At 33.9% G+C, this 25,071-nt stretch overlaps 1 protein-coding gene across 3 annotated transcripts in view; it reads right to left on the reverse strand.

The window, feature by feature from the left end:
* The window catches only part of LOC145690788 (uncharacterized), a 192,823-nt gene that overhangs the window by 60,253 nt on the left and 107,499 nt on the right, over positions 1 to 25,071 (reverse strand). For 2 of the 3 annotated variants that reach the window (XM_081766060.1, XM_081766059.1), the window contains exon 3: positions 20,011 to 21,270. The exons of the other annotated variant lie outside the window; for it this stretch is intronic. In XM_081766060.1, coding sequence (XP_081622186.1) covers positions 20,011 to 21,270 — 1,260 coding nt within the window. The remainder of the gene's footprint in view (positions 1 to 20,010; positions 21,271 to 25,071) is intronic. 3 annotated transcript variants of the gene reach the window in all.

Raw genomic sequence — 25,071 nt, forward strand, 5'->3', positions numbered from 1 at the left:
TTACAGAAACGGTTTTGGTGCTATTCTGTAGCAAAATACTTTTTTTTTTTTTTTTTTTTTTTAATGTGGCTTCCATTGGGGATCTCTACAACGTCTTCAAATGCACGGGAACGACCTGAAGATTTGTTGTGCCTAATAGTTTCAATAAAATACTTAAGCCACCGATAAACAGTAGGCCTACTGGGAGAATCTTTACCATACTTTGTAGTACGAAAATTCGCTGTACAGTTGTCGCGGACTTGGATTCTTCAAATCAAAACACACAGCTAGCACGCTCGGGACCAGTAAAAGCAGCCAAATTTGCTGCAACTGCCCATAGTGCTTGCGGTGGCTTGTTTGTGAACTAGTGTACTACGTGAGTCAAAACTTGATGTATTTTGCTACAAAATAACATCAAAACCATGTCTGTAAGATAAATGAATCAATCAATATCAGTTTTCAAAGTTGTAATGTTCTTTTTAACACACACTGTATAAATCATTAGAACTACAATTATTACGATTAAGATAGAATTACAGAGGATATTCACAAATACGATAGCACACATAGGTCATGATCTGATATTTAATTAGATTTCAGCTTAACTTTCATGTACTTCAAAATGAAATTAAAGCGTAAAGACTCACGATTATGACTTTTAGGCTAAAAGAGACGGACGTTAATAACTGGTGGAATCTTGAGATGTCCACTACAAAGTTCCATGCCTTGGGATTGAACCATGGATTATCCTTCACACCAGAAGCGAACGCTCTACCACTGTACCACCGTTCCCCTTAAAAATATAATGTATTGGGATGAAGAATGCCATTGGTGCAACCTCATCATTTTCTTTTTATAGAAAACTTAGAAACAGTGAGTAATGAAGAAACTAAGAATTTTTAGAAAAATAAATTTGATTGAAATTATTGACTTTTTTATTGATTTAAATCAATCAACCTTGCTTTGTTTTTTTATCTTCCCCGAAGACTGTTTCGTTTATCATTTCACTAGCACTTTACTGTGTAACTTTAACACATTAAGACACTTGTTGGATCTATATAGCTTGTCTGTTACAAGAATAATAATCTTTTTTCTTTATCTAATACTATTGTATTTAAAATTATATTATATCAGCATTTGTTGGAGTCTTCAATTCTTAGTTATTCTTTATCATTTTTAAACAATATCGGTACATAAATTAACAGTAAGTTTAAAATAAACAAGGATTTTAGGAAAACCAAAAATGGATTGCGATCTGGACCAATAATTAGTTTTTGGATCAGGAGCCACACAATTTTTGAACGGACCCTAAATCAAGTTTTCGTATTTTATACGGAATAAGCACATCATACCCGATAGTTTGGGTTCGGATACACTATATGTAGTTCTCCAGGTATAAGGCCTACAAGAAAATTTTTGATTAAAATATATTGGATTTTTAGATCCAATTAAAAATATCGGTATCAATTTAAACATACAACAAATGTGTAATTTTAAATTTATAGAGATACTAAACATAACATTGTCGAAATTAAATGTTTCTATTAAACTTCTCTTCAGATATTAATACATTTATTTTAAAACTTGATCGCTAACCCACGAAAGATTTATTGATTATATACTAGGTTAGACTAGTATGTTAGCTAGTAGTTAGTTAACCTATTATATTCTAGGTTATACGAAATAGAAAGAAAAATTAAAAAGATTAACACGAGCTACAAGGACAGGTGTACAATGTTAATCAAATGTGATAATGGAAAACAGCAGGTGGATAATAGTGAACAAAAAGTGTAAGTGACAAACACTTAAATTAAAAGTTTAGTTCTTAACCAACTAGAAGTTTTCTAACAGGTGTAAAAGGTTATAAACAGGTGCGCAAGAAAAGAAAGTGACAACATCTAATTAAAAATTTACTTTTTAGAACCAATTAAAAGTTTACGTTTGGTAAAGAGAAAATGAGCGTGTCCTGCATTCAGATAGTATTTAAGCTGTCAAAACTACAATGAATAGTTTCCAAAGTTACGCTACTTTTGTATATAGTCACGGTTGTCATTCATGTACGTGTACGTGGTCTTTACATACATTTTTGCTGTTTCCATTCCAATTCGAAACATATTACCTCATTGCTTCTGATTTGCTTCAACCACACAAAATGTTTTCTTCCTTTACAAAATCCCTTACACTCAAAATGTTAACGAGTACATAGTAAGGCCTTCTTAACCAGAATTAATGAAAGAAGTTTGCCTTGGAAGCGAAGAATCATGTCCTTTAACTATATGTTTCATTTCCTTACTGTAAACTTCAACGAACAGTTGTATTCAGAATAACTAGTCCACTGCTTTTAACTACCTTCTGCAAGATTACAGAAAACTAAAAAAAACATCACTTAGGAGCATGTACTGAAAGAAGGAATTAAAATGTATCAGGAAACTTGCGCGCCATTTGCACATCATAAGTAGCCTATGTTGCCAAATGTAGTAACTGAAATTAACGCCACTGAGTGGTAGAGAAATTAACTAATTGTTTTCAGAGTTTTGGTAGCCAATCATGTGTGATTAAAATGATTGACATGATGTTTACTTTCCTATATATTGTAATCCCATTGTTTCTCAATTCCCTGGTCCTTGGTCCTAATCAAGTAAGACTGTCAAAATAGTCTTTCAAAAAACGGAGACATTCTGTGAAATTTTTTTACTACTTTTATGCCAAGCTTAGTTTCACCTAGGTTATTCATTTATTTGTTTTATTCATGTTTCTGCACATTACCGGTATCTATACCTTTAAGCCCGTCACGTATGGGAGCAAGCATACTATCCGGGGGAGGGGAGAAGAAAGAAGGAAGTGGCGTGGAGCCTGTATGTTAGATACCATCCCGGCTTTCGATTGATGTAAATAAGAAAAGCATCACTCATGATGGATGGCATGAAAATGTTTTCGACCGAATGTCTCCAGCGAGAATCGAACCCAGGACTGCTGGAACCAAAGGCAAGAGCGTTAACGACTACGCTATGCGGGACCAAGTTTGACTTAAGCGTTTAGACAATTCTAAAACAGACAATTTTTATCTCAAGAATTCTTAATTTGTTCCTATACAGTATCTTAGTATGAAATATGACGTCCCTTGGTAATCACGCTATCTGAGGAAAGGGAAGGAAGGAAGCGAACGGGGACCTGTACGTTAGGTACTATCCCTCCATTTGCCTGGTGTGAATGAGGAAAACCCAGGAAAACTTCACTCGGGATGAAAAAGCTTTTACACTTTTTAGACCGAGTGTCCCCATCAGGAATCGAATCGTAAATAGCTGAATTAGCCTTACTATCCACAAAGTAATGTTTGTAACCATTTTTTTTCTTTTTATAGATTTGTGGGTGATATCTAATAGTAAAAGGGCATAATTCAATATTTTCAGGGTAAATTATTTCATTAATCCTTACACTTAACTTTGTTGGCTTTGGAAAGGAAGACGCATACTTTCACTGTTAGATCTTTTAAACGTATGTATATTTTTTGTGATGAGTCACCACTAGGGCAGCAACACTCGGCTAATATTGGCTTCCGCTTTTGCGTGAAACTTACGGTGAAGAAAACAGTAAACAGGTAACACGCGTCTAAATAGACTGGTAACGGATATCAATATAGAGAAAAAGATTATATGCAGAAAACTGTTTGCTGTACTTATATAAATCAAGGTTCTGTTATTACTTGTACATAAGATACGAAACATCTCGAAAAAAAAAAAAAAAAAAAAGCTTTTTTGGAGAAGAAGAAGAAACTATTTTTCCACTTTTTTTCTTGTTTAGGAAGTTTTGGACTTTTTAGAAAACATTTCCCGGCGTGTTTCAAAAAGAGTGACCTGATTTTGGGCGGTAATAATTACGGAACATGGAACGTGCCGGCAAGGAAATGAGTGTTGTTTGAATGGGCGAGGCCTAGAGTTTCAGAAAATCACCGTTAGATGTCAGTCAACGCGTCTTCTCAGTTTGCAGTCAGAAATAAGATGGCGTCCGCTCAACAGAAGGCGTGTTGTGTGCTGCAGTTTGTAAACACTGAGTCAGTGATTTTGGTCAAGCGTGCTTTTCGTCGACGTTTTGACACTGATCCGCCTGCACCCAAAAACATTCGTTAGTATGGCCAATTTGAAGAGACAGGATGCTTGTGCTAAGGTAAGAGTCCAAGTCGGCCTCGCTCTTCTGATGAAATGGTAGAAACAATTCGGCAGACCTCTGGGCGGAGCATTTGTAATAGCATAGCTAAAACTTGAAGATTTATTGAGTATTTTGCAATTTATCCCGCTTTTGTAGTGTTTTCATCAATACATATGGACTTCTAAAATCAGGTCATTCTGATTGGGGGTTGACGTAATGTATTCTTTCTTCTCGAGTAACTAGCGCCCAGCATGACGTATTTGGCACATGCGCAGTAGTTGCAGGGAACATGGCGGCAAGCAGTGTGTCTGTGTCTGTGGAACAGCGGTTGTAATCAAATTTCTTGTGAAGGAGAAAGTTAAACCAACTGAGATTTTCAGAAGATTGCAAGCACAGTATGGTGAAATAACGATGTCACGGACAAGAGTGTACGAATGGTGTGAACAGTTTCACGAAGGACGGAAGCTGGTGACAAACAGTGCGCATGGACACATTCGTCCGACTGCAGTCACACCAGTGAATATCGCACGTGTTGAGCAAATGATTCTTGAGAACCGGTGAGTAACAGTGGGGATATTGCTGCCGAAGTGAATATCGGTGTCGGGAGTGTTGAGACAATCATTCATGACCACTTACGCTTCCATAAAATCTGTGTAAGGTGGGTTCCCCGCCAACTGACGTTTGATCAGAAGCGGACACGCATGACGGTCTGTAAACAGTTCTGCCCCATCCCCCTTACAGTCCAGATTTAGCCCCCGGTGATTATCATTTGTTTGCACCCCTTAAAGACCATCTGATAGGGAAGGAATTCACGACAGATGAAGCACTGCGGAACAATGTCCTCCAGTGGCTACGACAACAACCAAGTTCTTTCTAAGCCAAAGGAATCAGGGAGCTGCCACAACGATGGCAACGGTGCCTCGACGCGCACGGAGAATACTTTGAAAAGCTGACATAGTTTGGTGCTTTTTGTGCTATCTGTTTCCTCGAAGAAATAAAAGTCCCGGTCAACCGGGAATGGCCCATGTAATTTATAACGTTTGGTGATCGATTCCTTGAACTCCCCAACTTCTTCAAGTACAGTTAAATCTGTAATTTAGTTTTAATCGGAACCTCCGGACTTCAGTCACGTATCATTGTGATTCTTCTTACGAAAAGCAACGAAACACATCACACTGACACTCAGAATCTCTTACACCCTTTTCGCAGAATACTTCAGCTCATGTTTTACGATGAAAGACAATGGATTTCAATCAGCAAACAAGAAAAATACCAAATTTCCAGTTCCTGATGGACGATTGTAATGTACCATTACAGTTGAAAGTAATGGCAACTTTTTTTTTACGCACCCTGTACCTAGTAATTTTTTTTTTATATTCAATTTCGGTTTAGTTACACAATTTATTTACTCTCTTTACTTCGAATTAAATATAATGAATCGAAAGGTTTCATTAGTAACCATATTCCCACTGTATAATATATTTAATTATATTTTGATTAAGTGTAAATCCCATTTTCGGATATATAAGTTGAATAGTTACAAGGTTTACCATTCTGACGTCATACCGAAACATAGTTCCGTCATTGGATATAAATTTTCTTAATTTCAGACCAATGTAGAATTTAGTCAGGTACCTAATCTTTCCCTCACCCCCTCTCATTAGTCCATAGTCACTTTCAGATCCGGTTATATCTGGATTTGCCAAATTTCTATTTGCTTTGTAATTTCCGCGGCTAAAGTTTTCGTTCTGATTGGAGGAATTCTCCTACCTCTGGCTTTTTCGGCGCAATGTTATCAGAATAATCGAAGACACACTACGAGGAGCAGCCCGTGATTTCTTCTTCTACATATCTGCGGTAAAAGGATGGAAATTCTAACTATCTCAAGGTAATATCCAGTTAATTTCATTGATAAACGCCGTATAATGATTTAGGAGCTGACAAACTTACATTTTTCGTGAAGTGAACTGTAAAAAATAAAGGAGAAATGGGAACCAGCTTTACAGACGCCATATTGCTCGTTATCCAAGCCAAAGAACAGACAATATAGGAAAGTGATTTTTGATCTGTTAAAACTCGGTTAGGGATTAGGTACAATACGACCTGGTTTCGTACATATATTATAGTGTGTATAGTAAATGTGATTTTTTTTTTTATTAGTCAGTAAGTGCATGTACACAGTAGGTTTCATAGTTGCAATGTTAACTTTCGGAATGGCAGCTTAAGCTAACAAAAAGGGGCTCCTATTCATTTTCCAAATTGAACCAGTTCTAGCGGGGGATGGGTTAGTTATTGTTTGTTTTAGGGCCTTTTCCCCTCTCAGGGGAAGGGTCCCTCAATAAACCTCGTTAAGGTGCCCCCAGGGCATCAATCTTTGGCAATCATCATGTAAATAATTGGTCAGGTCAATTGGACCTAGGGTTACTTTTCTCATTTTGCCCCCCTTTAAGTTCAATAGAGCCAAAATTTATATAACAACAAGGGAGTATTTTTCGTCAACATGCATGTAATTAAATGGTGCATGTTTGGTTTAGTTAGTTGTCTTTATGTATAGTACTAACAGTGGTGTATGTAGTTAGTAGTTTTGTGTGAGTGTGTGAATTTTCGGTTAGGACAGTGTATAAATATGCGTTAATTTAGTACCATTTGTCTAACTCGAAGTATACTAAACCGGAGTAAATATTAAATTTCTGATTAATGAGTACAAGTATATATTTCAGTACACGGTAAATTATGCCTCCACTACAGCGCCATAGTGTCTGTTTTCGGTAGTCAATTGTTTGTTGACATTACGACATCGCATAACTTAGTGATCTAGATTGTTTGATTTTGGCCATTTATTCTCAAATTACTTCCCGTGGACATGGTTTTCGGTTCAGATGAGTATACCTTCATATGAGATAGCATGAGATCTTCCTGTACTGAAAATTACAGCTTGCTATGTCGTTTAGAACCCGAAATATCCATTAAAATAAAGAATACCTATTTTCTTAATAGAAGTAAAGCCCATATGCTGTTACTGTTTGTTTCAAAATGTAGTATTAAATTCTCTTTTCCCGTGGCTGTAGAAAATTCCATTGTTGCTTTAGTTTTATCAGCAAATTGGAAATAGATTAATCGTTGACAATTTAACTTTCAGTAAATGCACATATGATTTTTTTTTAAACTGCGAAGTAAATACAATTTGGGTGTTTCGAAACAAGGAGTACGTGGTTCGATGAATGTTATTGTGTAGTAGTTTGAGCGTGATAGATTGTGATAATTATATATATTTATTACTGTGTAATGTAAATATGTGTATGGCCTGCGTGTACAATGTATGAAATAGGGTGTCTATAAAATATTACTTCGCGCGAAAATTAGTAGATAATGAATGAATGTAATGATATATTAATAATATGATATAAAATAATATGAATGAGATGATATGACACCTACATTTAAATGGATAGGCCTAGTGTATGTTATATAGTGAAAATATGAATACGTTTACGAAAAAAAAAAAAAAAAATCTCTCGCGTTTTGACTTCTACACCAGTACATTCATCCAACCGAGTTTGCTACTTGGATAGTAAATTGTAGTTGGGAATTGTGTGTTACTTCGTATTTAAGTACCTCATAACAACAGCCCCAGATCTTAAGCCTTTCAATAGACAGGGTAGCATCATGTGGGAATTACTTCTAAAGGTTGACAGAAATGATAATTAAGAAAAATAACTACTATTTCCTGTGATCATCGAAAAGTACAGGTTCGGTCATTTGTACCTTTAACATTCATAGCCTCTCCGAGATTTTTTTTTTCGTTGCTTACCTTATTTATTTATTGTGCAGTGTTCATATAACTCAGTTCGGACTATCCGATTAAATCAACTGCTACTAAATTAATATTCATGTCATTAGCGTACCCGGACGTCGACCCCTAGTCCCCTTAAGTATTTTCATGTCTTTTCTTAGTTTAATTAGATGAGGGAAATTAACGACGTCCCAGACTGTGGCATGTCTGCGCAGGGTAGCCATCGGTGATGTTTGGTTATTGAAATCACCGATCCAAAATTCAGTTTATTTAATTTTTTTTTATTTTGGCAAATTCTAATTAGGGATATCTTAGCTATTACTCTAATTTCATTACTATTCTGGAATCTTCTAGTTTCCAAGAGGTCGGATGATTTTTTTTTTCTTTTGAAATTCTAAATTAACGCCGTCTCTAACCTTCCGGAGGATTTTCGGGACCCTGCTGGTTTGGGCCGGATACGGGGATCGGATTTCAATCTTACAACCAAACTCTTGTGGGATTGGGATCTGATGGACACAGAACTTGCATCCTTGGCAGCAGGGCGCTCCTTGAGTCTACGTATTTGAGTAGACCACCCTTTTGGCATGTTAAGAATATTTTGGCTATGGATTTTGTTGAGAGCGAAATTCGATTTCTATCTTTGTAGCGTTAGTTATTTCCCACTTAAGTCTTTGGCGCCCCTATTCTTCGTCTTCCTTCTTCTCTATCTCTCTCTCTGTCTTCATTACTTCGAGATTTTTTTTTTTTCAAAATTTCAACCTTCCCCCCCCCCCGGTTTCTGAAATTCATGAAAACGTACAATATTCATATCACTTATTTCGATCGTATGTACTAACTGAGACATCGAGGGATGCAATTCGTGGAGGTATTGCAGCACAACTCAGGACCATTTTCGCGATATTTAATCCACCACGGGAGAAACTGACGAGAAGGTACACTATGCTTTCAGATTCCTGAAAACATTTGTTATTCATTGATCGTACAAATTATATCCATTGATTACTGATTTCTGGTTTTTCTTTCTATTGATTGGTCATATAGTGTGTATGTATTAATAGTTTGGGCCCACTAGTTTCGAATAACATTGATTTTTTTTTTTCTGTATATACATCTATATATGTACTTACATAGTTTTAAAAGTTACGTGCCTGCTCTATTTGTTGTATTTCCACCTCTTATGTCAACTTACTAAATAACACCAACTATTTCTTTATACGCGGATCTTCAGTGAATTGAGAATGATTATTGATTATCGGGTTTACATATAAAGTACAATATTGCAACCTTATGAGAAAAAAAAAGTGAATTTTGATAGTCAGGGTTTTTGTTTTGTTTTTGAGCCAATAAAATATGAATACTTGTCGAATATAAAAAGGTTATGTAGATATTAAATGTCGACGAAATACTACGATGGATATTAAAATGAAATTTATTATATTGAGTAATATGAATATATATATATGTGAGTATGTATGTAGAGGGCTCGGTATTTACCCTGGTTGTTTTAGGTTGCCATAGATTTTTGACACCCGACATTTACCAACTATTTGTGATATATAGTATTACCGCGTAAATTGTAATAAATGACATTTTGTTGAGTTGTTATTGATGTTTGTGACTATTAAAGTTGAATATCATGTTAAATACGGCATGTAAATAAAACAAGTAGCAGGTCGTAAGAAAAGTAAAAATAACCCTAATCCTTATCCAAATTTATTTGCGAGATCATAGTGAAATCAGTAAGCTACGAAACAGTGTGCCCCTCCAACGAATCCTTCTATCAGTAAACTATGAAACAAATCCTTCCCCTACGATCGGAAACCTAACTATTCAGTGACTAGAATCTTCGACTACACGATCTATACTAGAAAAAAAAAATAGTGATCTTAAATTCAACGAACTGAAATTAGGTTAATAATTTAGTAATGTGAATACAGAAATACGGAAATATGTTCCCAATGTTTGGGACTGGATTCGATAATTTTTCTTTAATCTTGATAAACTTTGAAATTTTATATCAAGTGCGTCAAGTGACGAAATGAGAAATATAAATATATATGTGATATGAAGCAACTATTTGTCTATAGTTAAAACAAAAACGATTAAATACTCTCATGGACACAAATCACAGTGCGTAAAGAGAGTTGAAAAAGGAGTTATTATCGACGTGAGAACAAAGACTCATAAAATTGTCGAAATGTCTCCTCTTGGGACAGAGACTCAATAAAATGCTACTACAGTGTTTTTTTTTTTTTAAGAATGATTAACCAATTATATTTTTTTCTTTCTTTTGCCCGCAATGATATGTATTCATTGCACTGAATCTTAAATATATTGACCTTTGAATTTTTTTTTCCTTTATTTTCTGTCTTTCGTTTTTTTTTTTTTTTTGTCGATTTTTTTTTCATGTAATCCAACTTTTAATATATCTAGAAAGAGAAATGTGTTATTTGATCTTGTTGAAAGTAGCGGATTTCTGTGCATGCTTATGAAACATTCTTTTCATGTATTAAATTTTTCCTGTTATGTCAAGCTAAGTTTTCTTTTATTGAAATGTAATAAATGTCTATAGAAATGTAGTTAGGTTAGTTTAATTCAACTAAATACAACCTGAAGTATACATTGTCCTGTATGAATGTGTGTGTGAGTGAAATGTAGGTTTAGTATTAAGTGCACAAATTATTTTGACATATATGTGTGACTTATTATAATTAATGGTAGTTGGCAATTAAAGTCATTGAATGTCAATACTAACTTAATTTAAGTTGGCTCTATGAAGGAAGTAAAAAGGACTGAAGTAGCCTGAACGAATGATCAGCATGGGAGAACTGTGAAAGTCAAAATCTTCGACAAATATGTGATACTCTGATTTTTTTTTCTTTCCTCTGTGGTCGATTCTAACATGCCATCAACTTCGTCGTTCATTTTTCAAATATTAGATATTAGTCTAGAACTTCTGGAAATATTGAATAAACGGTAAAATTAAACTTTCTCATCTATCTCAGAGCTAGTTTGGGATAATTCGGTAGTTGGGGTCAAATGGATCTAGATCGGGGATGTATGGGTTAACATGTGTCTACCTTTGATCACCTTAATACCAAATATTCACCCAATAGCTATTGGAAATGATCCCAATTCGATAATTATTCACTTTCCCTTTACCATATTTCTCAAAATATCCAGTAACAGTTTCCTCTTTATCACCTTCTTACTTTACCTCTTTCCTCTTCTATCTTCCTTTTCCTTTCTTCATCTTCTTCTTCTATTTTTAATAAAACTGAAAGGGGGTCGTGACTGGGAATTCTATATGTAATAAACACGGTCATGTATTTATTTTATTTTATTTTCTTCAGAAGTCCGATAAAAAAGTTTTCTCATTTTGATCTAACCTAGTATGTTCGAAATTAAGAAATGGGTAATATATTCCAATGTAATTAGACATAAGCTGATAGCTTCATGAATATCTCCACCAGGGGTGAAGGGTTCCCACTCACGACTTATTCCAGGCATCACATTTGTTGCAAATTCATTCTTTTTTTTTTTCAGTTTTAGAGTGGCGACACGTGACAAGATTGTTGCCATGGTAACGCATGTTTGCTGTGGTAACGGATCTGAAAATGCTTATTGAATAATACCAGTTATCATGCCAATCAGTTTGAATTGGTGAACCGCGACAAGAATGGTTGTCATGGCAACGTTTGTTCCCATGGCAACGGATCTCAGTTTAAATGGCGACCGATAGATCTGAATTTTTTTAAGAATGTCAAAGAGTGAGGTTGAAGGCATGTTGAATTGATTACAACATTGAAATTAATAAGAGAAATTTTATAGTCAAATGAAACAAGTAGAGTCGTTGGCTACTTTGTCATTTTTGCTTCCTTTTCTAAGGGGGAAAAAGAGAAGGAGTGTCAAAATTTTTTCTAAATTAGAACTAAACGCTAGAAGGGTTTCAAGGAAGGAAAGAGAATGGGAGTCCTTTAATTTATGAATAATACTTGTCTTGATAGCGAATAAGTATTTTATAGTATATGTGTATTTTTGATATATATCTTGTCTTTTGTAAAGTGTATAGTGTGTCAAAGCTATGGCAACAAATAAAAAAGTTGCCATTACTTTCAACTGTAATGGTACATTACACGATGACAAAATAGATCACGTATGAATGTCGTTACTTGCATGAATTGATTCATTTTCGACAGCTTTATTAATCACGTTTTTTTTTTTTTAAACCAACAAATACCGTATTTACGCGAATCTAAGTTGCCCTCAAACGTACGACCCCCCCCCCAATTTTTGAAGGAAAAATTAGGAAAAAAAATCCTCAAATGTAAGACGCACCCTTGGCGAAAATAATAATAAAAAAACTATAATGTATTGATTTTAAATAATAAAAAAACAAAAGATTGATAAACATGGGAAAAGAAATAATGTTATGGGAAAAAAAAGAAATACTGAACTTACTGCTGGAATTTACGGTATATTCATGTGCATCTGCTGGTACTATTTTTGCTAATGTGATCTACGGTACAACACTTGCTTACATCAGTTTTATAGCAATCCATTATCGGTATGTGTATTATACTGGTATATTGATTAACGGGATTAGCAATTTTTGGCAAAACTCCATCTAATCTGGCCTAAATTTGCATAACTCAAATCTAAGACGTACCTTGATTTTGAAGGGGGAAAAAATCGACAAGGGAAGTGCGTCTTAAAATTGCGTAAATACAGTAGTTTTGCTACCTAGCGTTTTACGTATAGAAGTCTGATCAAATTTAAGAAATTAAATTTTTTTAGCTCTCTAATGTCCCACCTAATTTATTTATTATTCAACGGATCTTGGTGGGCCATTCCACGTCAAATCACTTAATTTTAATACATGACCGTGCTTCAATGTCTCAGATTCTCTTCAAAATTTTTTCATACATAGATACCAATGAAATTATGCAAAATTAATTTTTTGGATGAGAAATGGACCGGGAAGAAATTTTTGAAAATATGTGAATTTGGTGCCAATTTCACTTTGCAGCACTCAGCATCATGATACTAAAATTACAATAGCTTCGTTATTTTTGAAGTTATTGGGCTCATCCAGGTGTCAAATAAAAGCTTATTTTTTGCAAAGTAACCTTGCAAAAGAGTACACTGTCGAACATTAATGGTGGGCACACAAAGCAAATGTTAGTTTTTTTTTTTTTTTAATTGTGCCCTTGCTCAGAAGTTACAACTAGGAAATTTTGAAACTTTTTTTGTACATTCATCTTAACACGTACATGGTACGATTTAAAAAATAAAAAGTGTTTTTTTTTTTGTATTTTTGTATTTTTTTATTATTTTTTTTATTTTACATGTATGGAAATATACAGTTTTAAATTTTGTTACAAATTGTGTCATTGCTCGTAAATTACAATTATAACACTTTTGAAACTTTTTTCATAGAATCATTTTAGCACATACCTGATATGGTTAAAAATATAAAAAAGGTGCTTTTGGTACTTTTGTAATTATAGTATTATTATTATTATTATTATTATTATTATTATTTTAAATGTACAGAAATATACAGTTTAGTATTGTTAAAATATTATGCTTTTCCTCTGAAGTAGTGATGGCCAATTCTGGAAATTTTACTTTCCGGATTCAGGAAAGTAAAATCGGAAAAATTTCATAATTCGGAAAAAATCCGGAATTTTTCCGAAATCCGAAAAGTGAAATTTCCGATGCCAGAAAATTTTAGCCATCCTTACTCTGCAGTGACAACTGTCACACTTTAAAACCTTTTCAAATAATCATCTTAGTAAATATTAGGTATGCTTAAAAATAGAACTGGTGTAATATGTAGTTTTGCTAATACCATAATATTATATTTTTGTACTTTAACTATGACTTTCTTTTTCTTCTAATTGTACCATTGCTTACAACTATCAAACTTTTATAACTTTTTATAGGATTAGTTTGCATTTACTTAGTATGATTAAATAACAAAAACGGAGGCCCTTTATGTAATAATTTTGTGGTTTTGTGAATGGAAAATGGAGGCCTAGAAATGTAAGGGGTTGAGTAACTTTATTACAAAACCTATCAAAAAAAATAAGAAATAATAGACTAATGTACACTCATGTCCAAAATGATTGTCGCATATTTATAACTGTCTTCTTGTAAGATTATAATTTGATAATGATTTTGCAGCGTACTTTTAATACTGATACTATGTGTATAATCGGGAAATGCACATTTGTGGTAAATTTCATAGGAAAAGAATATAAATATGAAAGTTAGAATGAGTAAAACAATATTTGCTAAATGGACAAGAAAGTTTTATTTTCGTTTCACTGTTCTTATTTACAGTTCTTTTGACATGAAATTTGCCAATACATGTCTTTGCCGACTATACACATACTAACATTGTAAGAAATACCGGGCGAATTCGTTATCAAATTATATTCCTACAACAACGTATTTATAGACATGCGACAATAATTTTGGACATGAGTGTACATAGATGGAAACAATAAACATACATACCGGTAATAGTTCTCAAAATTAAATTACATAGATTTACATACCAAATGTTGTATCCTATATTTCAAAGCTCATTGTTTTCACTGATGTATTTTTTTTTTAATTTTGCTTTCAGTTGCGTCAGTCCGGGCTGATTGGCTTGTAAGAGATGGAACAGAAACTTCCCAGACGATATTGTCAAAAGGTACCCAATGAAAGTCTTCATTTTCTGACCAGTAGAATAAGGTCCCGAGCGATTCATGAATTACACTCTGACGTACAAAAATAATAATTCCAAAAATACCAAGAGCATCCTTTTCATATTTTACTCATATCATGTATGTGCTAAAATGATTCTATAAAAAAAGTTTCATAGTTGTAATTTACGAACAATGACACAATTTGTAACAAAACTTAAAACTGTATATTTTCATGCATGTAAAATACAATAATAATAATAATAATAATAATAATAATAATAATAATAATAATAATAATAATAATAATAATAAGAAGAAGAAGAAGAAGAAGAAGAAGAAGAAGAAGAATTATAAAAATATAAAAAATACTCTTTTAACCATACCATATACATGTTAAGATGAATGTGCAAAAAAGTTTCAAAAGTTTCCTAGTTGTAACTTTTGAGCAATGGCACAATTTGTAAAAATTCTAAAATTTGCTTTGCATGCCCATTCATGTTTGACAGTGTACTTTTTTTGCAAGATTTCTTAGGATCTACTGAAAGAGCAAAAATTAAGCTTTCATTTGACACCTGGATGAGCCCAATAACTTGAAAAATAACGAAGTTATGGTAATTTTATTTTCATGATGCTCAGTGCCGGAAAGTGAAACTGGCACCAAATTCACATTTTTTACTTTTACAAATTCACAATTTCTGCGCGGTCCATTTCTCATAAAAAAATCGAAGAAAATAATAATTTAGCATAACTTCATTGGTATTTAAGTATGAAAAAATTGTGAAGAGAATCTGAGACATTGAAGCACATTGCTCTAGGTGAGTTGACATGATATGACCCTGGTATCAAATCTGCGGTTCATTGAAAGTATTATAAAAATTACACAGAATGACTGCATGGTCATTTGTGGAGTCTATATGTATATAGTGAATAATATAGAGACAAAAGACATACATAAACACAGATTACAAACAATGAAAAGTGCAGGAAACCTACAAAACACAGATTTCACTTTCCCAATTTAAAACAATGCTTAATAAGTGTTTTATGCATCGAGTAATATATTTTCTACGACCGACACTTAGGGAATTTAACGTTACTCACTGAACTTCAAAGCGTATTAAAAAAAATCATCTCTATCAACAGATGTATTTTGCTATTAACAGTTACTAAATCTTAAAAAAAGATTACCAACCTATCAACTGCTATTTTATCTTCCTTTCATCTTTTTCCTCTGCCAAACCTCCTATCGCATTTCTCAAACACGGTATTTCTCCTCAACCAGTACGCTAATCAGTTCCTTTTTTTCAAAGCCTGGCATACTAAAAATTATACTACCATTTTTCTTTTGCTTGTTTTTCATAAGTGACAGGAGATAATGAAATGTAACTTACAACAATCATAGATAATCTTATTCTGCAACATAAAATATGAACCTGAAGAATTTTCAGAGTTGTCATCCATAGAAATTACAGTTTTGCCAGAATAACATTTCACCCAAAATCTAAGTTAAGGCAGCGACTAGAGGTATGAACTCAACTGTATTTGATTACGTAGCATGTTGTTTTAAAATCCTGTGAAGTACTTTTTAAATAATATTATTATTTAATTTTAATAACTGTATGTTAAAATTATTTTGTTTATTACAAACTAAATACAACTGCTATTAAAAACAGTTCACAGGATACCAAAACAACATGATACGTAATCAAACGCAGTTGAATTCGTTCCTCTATACGCTGCCTTAACTTAGATTTCGGGGGAAGATGTTATTCTGGCAACACTGTAATTTCTATGGATGGCAACAGTGAAAATTCTTTACGTTCATATTTTGTGTTGTAAAATAACATTATCTATGATTGTGGTAAGTTGTATTTCATTACCTTCTTTCATTTACGAAAAACAAGCAAAAGAAAAATAGTAAATTTTGTATTATTTGTAGTATGTCAGGTTCTTAAGTAAAACAATTCAAGTTTTTATAAGACAAGAAAAGACAAGTCAAGTTTTTTTGGAGGCTCTTAACCTCCAATGCACGACAAAGTTCTTTCCCACTTTTTTTTCAAACCTATTCCATTATTTTTCCGTTCTTCCTAACATTCCAGTTTATTATACATCCACATATCAAACGATATTAGTTGCTTTAACCTCATTATCAAATATAGTATTCAGAGATACCGAACATTGGCCGTTTATGCTAAATACTTTATCTTAAACTCTACAACTACCCCTTCATCCGAATTACTATAAGTTCGTCCTTCTAACATCAATTTTAAACAATATTCTTCAGTTCATTTTCCCACATTTTCTAATATAATCACAATTTCGCTTCAGCTTTCACAACCAAAGCTGTATTATTATTTCCACATTGAATAAATACACTTAAACTTTCTTTCGAAGCACCATCCACCATCCCTCTGTAATATTCATAAATATTGAATTAAGTTTATATAAGTAACAGCTCAGCCAAACTAACTTTTTAATCACACGTGTTTTTTTATTGCAATTCTTATCCTCTGAAGCGAGACAAACAAACCCTTGGTCTGTATATATTTGGTCTAGGAATTAATTCGTGCGGGTGGACAAGAGATGGCGCAACGAACGGAGCGTCCCACAGTTCCGTGTATCCACACATGTGTTGCAAACCCCTGTCATCGCGTATCGTTCGTAGTATAGGGCAGTGGATTAAAGCGTCAACAACACCAGTTTGTAGTTAAGTGAACATGGCGCAATTTGTGCCTGATAAAGTGTTTTTGCGGGGTGTCCTGCTGCATTACTTTAACATGCAGAAAAGTGCGACTGAAAGTCATCGTATTTTGGTGGAAGTGTATGGTGACCATGCTCTAGCTGAGCGAACGTGTCAGAAGTGGTTTGCACGGTTTAGAAGTGGTGATTTCGGCTTGGCAGACCAAGAGCGAGCTGGACAGCCAAAAAAATTTCAAGACGAAGAATTGACAGCATTGCTCGAGCAGGATTCGTGTCAAATGCAGGAACAACTTGCAGCAGCATTAGGCGTTGATCAAACAACAGTCTCCAAACGCTTGAAAGCCATGGGAATGATTCAAAAGATGTCACATTGGGTTCCACATGAATTGAAAGACAGAGAAGTTGAAAGACGAAAAACCATTTGCGAATTGCTGCTTCAACGACAGAGCAGAAAGGGGTTTCTGCATCGAATTATTACGGGTGATGAGAAGTGGATCCATTACGAGAACCCTAAACGAAAAAAGGCCTGGGTGAAACCAGGTGAACCAGGTCCATCACAACCACACCGAGATATTCACTGTGCATATGGTGGGATATGAAAGGTGTGGTGTACTATGATCTGCTGCAACCGGGTGAAACTATGAATGGAGAACGTTATCGACGACAATTAATGCGTTTGAAGCAAGCTCTGGCCAGAACACGACCAGAATGGGAGAACAGACATGATAAATTTATTGTTCAACATGATAACGCTCGCCCACATGTCGCAAAACCGGTCAAAACCTATTTAGAAAAAGTCGGATGGGAAGTTTTACCCCACCCGCCGTATTCACCAGACGTTGCTCCTTCGGACTACTACTTGTTCGATTGCATGAACAACGATTTGATTGGACAGCGGTTTACTTCTTCAGAAGATATCGAAACATGGGTCTCTGACTGGATCGCTTCCAAGGATGAGGACTTCTTTCGCCACGGAATCCGTACATTGCCTGACAGATGGGCGAAAGTGGTGGCTAGCGATGGACAATATTTTTCTTAAGGTATTTATGTATTTTGTGTTTGTACTACAGCTTCAATGTGTGCGTACCAACCGCACGAATTAATTCCTAGACCAAATAATTTTCTCTTCAATCTTTCCATTCTATTCTCACCTTCTTTAGCACTTCCATTAAAATGTCCCACCTCGTAATGTTAAAAGTGTATTTCAAATTAATTAACACTTTATACTGCTTATTTTAGCTTTAGGACATTTTTTATTTAAGTTGTATGTAGATCATTCTAGCTTTTGGATATATTTTAAGTTGTACGTAAATCATTCTAGCTTTTGGTCATATTTTATTTTATTTAAGTTGTACGTAAACCATTCTAGCTTTTGCCCATATTTTAATTTAAGCTGTACGTAGAGATCATTTTAGCTTTTGCCCATATGTTATTTGTATTTAAGTTGTACGTAAACCATTCTAGCTTTTGCCCATATGTTAATTTAAGCTGTACGTAGAGATCATTTTAGCTTTTGCCCATATGTTATTTGTATTTAAGTAGTACGTAAATCACTCTAGCTTTTGGCCATATTTTATTTTTATTCAAGTTGCACGTAGATCATTCTAGCTTTTGGCCATATTTTATTTAAGCTGTACGTAGATCATTCTAGCTTTTGGTCATATTTTTATTTTTATTCAAGTTGTACGTAGATCATTCTAGCTTTTGGTCATATTTTTTTTCTATCTAAGCTGCACGTAGATCATTCTAGCCTTTGGCCATATTTTATTTAAGCTGTACGTAGATCATTCTAGCTTTTGGTGATATTTTTATTTTTATTCAAGTTGTACGTAGATCTCTCTAGCTTTTGGTTACATTTTATTTTTATTTAAGTCGTACGTAGAACTGCAAATAATTAAACAACAATAAAATATCATCAAACCAAACACCTACATTAATAATCTGTTTTACAATTTCAGCAAGATATTAATGCCTGCATCATACACATTATGTGTAATAATGTGTATGATAAAGGCAATGACATATATATTGCCGAAACTAACACTGTACCGATTAGTTTGGTCATATTTTATTGTTATTTAGATAATAAATACTACATACTTTGATTTGTTCATTTCTATAAACTTTCACTGATTTTCAAAATACCATTGTAATTTTACACTACAATATTTACATTATTGACCACTAACAAGTAAGTACTGATTTAAAATAGGGTATTCAACAAGCTTCATCAGTAATGAGTAATAAATAGTTTAATATAGTTGAGTGACATAGAACTCGACAACGTGTATCTTAAAAATAACTAATACTCCTGATTTTGTTAAATACTAACTAATTCTGTTGTAAAATGTTGTTTTTCACTGTACAAGCGTTGCTTTTTATAGACTTAAATTAGATACAAACTACTTGCTAAGCAAACTAATACTTTTATTGTAAGAACTACTAACGTATATCAGTTTCGTCACCTATCCACTTTGGCTTCATCAGACTTGAACTAATAGATTCATGAGTGTAAATAAGATTCATAGTGTCTGATGAAGCCAAAGTATTACGCATTATTTTCTGCAATACTCTTACGAAAGTAATAATAGTGCAATGGAGTCCAGTGAGAATCGTTAAACGCCAATGCTAACGTATTACGTGTGTTCAAACGTCTACTTTTTCAACAAGTACTACATGAAGACTAATTACCTCTGGGAGCTCCTTCAACAGCATTACAGCTACTGTCAGGCAAACTAGCGCTTACTGCTCCGACGTTCATGCCCGTCACTCCCCTATCGGCAACTAAAGATTTCTGCTGATCTAAACATTTCTTCCAGATATGCGCTGCGTACCAATGATACGTCTTTCCATTGTAAGAAATAGCTGATTCTTGTATTCTTAATTCAACACGATCACCCATGGACACAAGACCATCCACAGGAGTACCGGGCGCAACTTTGTTACCAAGTTTTTCCTTACTGAAGTTAGCAGTCCATGCCAGAACAGTGTAGGTCTTACTATTGATAGCAATTACAACTACAAAATCATACGGAGGATATACCTCTGTTACAACGCCGTGATATATTTCACCACGAATTGGTGATTTCTTCTCAACTGGTATAGGGCTGCTACTCTGTACTGCCATAGAAGCAGAAGGAATGGTTTCTGGCACAAATGCACTTCCTATAAGTTGCGAAGGCTTCTTTCCAACCCACGCCAGTGTGCATTTATATTTGGCACCGCTTTTATGTTTCTTGTCTATAGGTGTACAATTAAAATACACAGTATCTCCATTTTTCACACACATCTTAATGTCAGTGACCGAGGCGCAAGGCTTAGAATGAACGTACAAGACATTTTTGGAGCAAAGAATCTTTGTGCCTATACCATCTAAGGTTCCAAGAAGTACAATTTCATCTTCATTTAGAAGTTTATAAACTCTACCCGTTTCACCCGTATAGACTATTGGATCATTGTTATTCTTTATTATAGGCCTTGGTGTTACAGTGTTCTGTGTGCTGGTCTCGGGTATCATCTCAGTTGGAGTAACTGAGACAGACACAGATGGTCTAACTCCAATCCAAGCCAACGTTGCTTGATATTGGGCACCACATGGATGAGGGCTGTTTAATCTTTCAGCATCAAAATTCATCAAACAGCCAACTGAAAAACATTCAGATAATATTCTCTTATCACATGGTACATTATTCACATACAGGATGTTCTTATGAAAGATTGCTTTAAATACACCGCTTGGATAAACTTGGGACAGTATGACCCCTTCATTATCTGAGATGAGGCATAATACGTAACCCCAACAGTTTCTAACACTGCTTGGAAAAATAGTAGTCTCCATATTCTCTGTCTTGGTCGTCTGATCGATTATTAAAAATTCCTTCTCGTGTTCGTCTGATTTAGCTGCCAAGTCTCGAGTTGGGTCTACAATAGCAATAGAGCTGCCACTCTCATCTGAAAGAAAAAAAAAGCACGACGTCTCTTTCGTTAGTATTGTTTATTGCGTTTATGATAAAACTTCTACTTAAAACAAACTACTAATTTAACCATAACCTCATTGTACAGTCTGCAGCACAAAAACATTAGCATGTAAGTTTGTTGTGAAACGACGAAGTCTTTTGTTCCAAAATAAATGTGCAGGGGAGGACGGCGAGGTTTCTCCTGACGTGATTCGTGCCACTTAGACGTTATGTTGATTCCCTGCACTGTCAGGCGTAGTTTCACAATGAACTTACATGCTCATGTTGCAGGTTTCTTGTTGCGGACTGTACCACGTATGTTTGTTTCATCTAGTCTTGAGTGTTTAGAACGAAAGTAGGTTCTAACCCACTACCTAGGGTAGCTAGTGACGCAATTAAGCTAGTAGACTAGTAATCTAGAGTTGTCAGGTCTTTTCTTCGGTGATTAATTCCTTAGCTTGCAATCACATGTCGGTTAAAAAAAAAAAAAAAAGAAAAGAAAAAAAACTTATTTAACTACTGATAAAGTTTTAATGGTCATGGCCAATGGATGTTATTGGCTATTATAATTTTCAAGGTTATGACCAACAATACCAGTTATAATGCTTTAAAAATTAGTCACTTTAAAACCCGAATAAAGTCCTTCTGTCAAAGTATAAATATACAGACCGGAAAATAATTTCTGAAGTGAGCATTTCATAGTAAATTACGTTAAAATCGTTTAAAAACTGTGCAGGAAAATACACGCAAGGAAAATACGCATTTCACGCCATTTACAATGATTTAAGATAAAATCCGAGATTATATATATATATATATATATACTGCCGCTAACAGTACTCTCATTTTCTGATTCACTGTCCTACTGGTCTACATAAAGAAACTGATTTTTTTTCCCAAACAATCACGAAAAATAAATCACGGACTACAGTTAACACTGAGCTACCAATAATCTATTTTCCGCTCTTAACGTCTGAACTGAGTAAAAGCCAGCTTTTTATAAAAGTGAACATTATCAGCAGTGCGCTACACTACCATCTTGAAACAAAACATAACTAATAATATCGTACAACAAACATGAAAATTCGTGATTTAAACAAAATTTACACTATATTTTAATTTGGCCATATATTCTCGGATTTTATTATTATTATTATTATTATTATTGAGTAACTTCTGATCATCAACTCACATTCAACCTCCATGTGAATGACGTTATCAAACATGCAAACATCGCAACAGATAATTTACTTAGAAACTGGTCGAATTTCAAGAACCACAGCACGTATATATAACTATATAGAACTCTTATCAGACTTAAACTTGAATTTGCAAGTGCGATTTAGTCAAACATTAGCAGAACAAATAATAATCGAACAGAAAGGTTATATATATATATATATATATATATATATATATATATATATATATATATATATATATATATATATATGAATATTTCCATTTCCATTTGTACCAATGCCATTGTGACCACAAGGGACTATTAGAGGTTTTTAATCTAGACTGTTTATCACAAAAAAGAGGACAACAAGCGTTAAGATTTTTAGAGTCCATTCTAGAAAATAAATTATACAGTCAGTACCTTGTAAATAATATCTCACACAGAGTACAAACTCACAGAGTAAGGAAAGCAAATTTATGGTGCAAGAATGGTACAAAGAACTCTGTATTAAGTACCTTACTTACTTTGTTTAATAACAGAAGATCGGACTCTTAGAAATTAGTGTTGTGTTAGGTTTTTAATACTATTATAATGTTTTATCCTGTTATAACAAGTCATACATGATTCTCTTTCATGAATAGTTATATTTATATTCTATTATTAGACAGTCTAATCAGTAAGATTAGGGCTATTTTAGTGGTTTTACTTTGTTATATTTTACTTTATATGACTCAGTTTTACACTATGATATATTACGATTGTACTCTTATACGGTACTAAAATTGAATTTTAAGCCATTAAATTGTATTATATACTAAATATTTAATTATCTTGTACAGTGCTATACTTGGCTAACGCTGTTCTTAGCACTTTAAATATGTTACGCATTAAATTAAATTATTATTATTATTATTATTAGATTATTATAAGAATTAAAAATCAACAATAACTCACGATTTTTGACTTAAGGGTCTTCACTACAGCGAAATTAAACCACCGCTAATTTTAGAGTTTTTCTGTAATATCTTCAAAATAAATTAAAATATTCGAAAAGCAGAAACGTAGCGAACTAGACAATACAATTTTGCATGTGATACCGTTATCACTACTAATCTATCTGCTTTCGATTTGAAACTGTAGATAGATTTCGCATTTTTTGCGGTTTCTGTAAATAGCGGCATGCCAAAAGCAGATAGGTGAGTTGTGGTAAAGATATCACATGCAAAATCGTATTGTCTAGTTCACTACGTTTCTGGTCTTTGAATATTTTTATTTGTTTTCAAGATATTACAGAAAAACTCTAAAATTAGCGGTAGTTTAATTTTGCTGTAGTGAAAACCCTTAAGAAGCTTTATTTTATATAGCTATATACTTATTTTTATTTATTAGAGATAACTGGAAAATTTACGAAACTGGATAGATTACGATTTAGTCTCTGGGAGTAACTAAATAATTATTCTGTAATTACACATATAACCACAGAAGTAAATGCTCACTTTTAAAACAAGCTTAGCTCAGCTCAAACTCAGAGAGTAAAATGAGAGTTATCACGGTTTAATTCAAGATTTTCAAAAGAAGCGCGCTCAACTCAGTTCAAATATTAGTTAAGATAAGCTCAACTTTACGCTCAAGAAAATAACAAATAAAACTGTCTAATGATTAACCAACTAAAAACATTTGCTACTAGCAGAAGTCTCAGTTTTTTAGCATGAACCGAACCGATACAACCTGCAACACAGTACAGCCGTTTGGGTTTATCAAAACTATAAATCTGAGCATGGTTTTTGAGTTCAAACTCGCATATATTTCGAGCTAAACTCAACTCACGCGTCACCGTTTTGGAAGTGAGCTAACTCATGATAAAACTCAGAAAAAACGAGCGTATTCACGCAAGCTAGCTTAAATGAGCGCGCTTATTTACAACCCTGCACATAATTACATGTACATGTCAACTAATGTTACTGAGAGAGAACGGCACTCTTGACTTTGTATGGCGTCAAAAAGTCAGATCCTTGACCAGTTATTCATATGACCCAATACTGCAATTGAAGACCTGAATTACAGAACATTCCAAGTCCACCGGAGTACTTTTGTGATTTTAGAAGAAAGACATGAAGATTATACTTGGCGTGCTATTGCTTAGCTTAGATTATTATTATTATTTTTTTTAACGTTTTGATTTGGACTTACGTGTTATGAAAGTGAATAGCTCTTAAAACATAGATGCTAACATAAAAAACAAAAAAACGCTAAATATGAAGAAAAAGAGTGGACTTAGGTTTATAATTGAAGACCTGAATTGCATAACATCCCGTCATCTCCTGAACACTAAATTTCAATCTTCTGATAAATTCTTCCTTGATTACTCAAACATGGTTATCTTGTTCGCAGTTGTGTGTATCATACATTTTGTTCGCTCTAATATCTTGACAAATTATCCAAAGTATGACAATAACATCTCACATAATCAAGGGGATGTGTACAGTACTGTGGAGCGTTTTGCACTTTTGTTGGAAATTCGATGACGGCTAGTGCGGAAAAGGTGCCATTAGTGGCACCGACCTTACTGATATATTTTTTTTGGACAACCCTTACCCTGCCCCAACGAACTTA

This window comes from Thermobia domestica, chromosome 7 (assembly GCF_964235325.1).
Source record: "Thermobia domestica chromosome 7, izTheDome1.hap1.1, whole genome shotgun sequence".
NCBI classification, from domain to species: Eukaryota; Metazoa; Arthropoda; class Insecta; order Zygentoma; family Lepismatidae; genus Thermobia; species Thermobia domestica.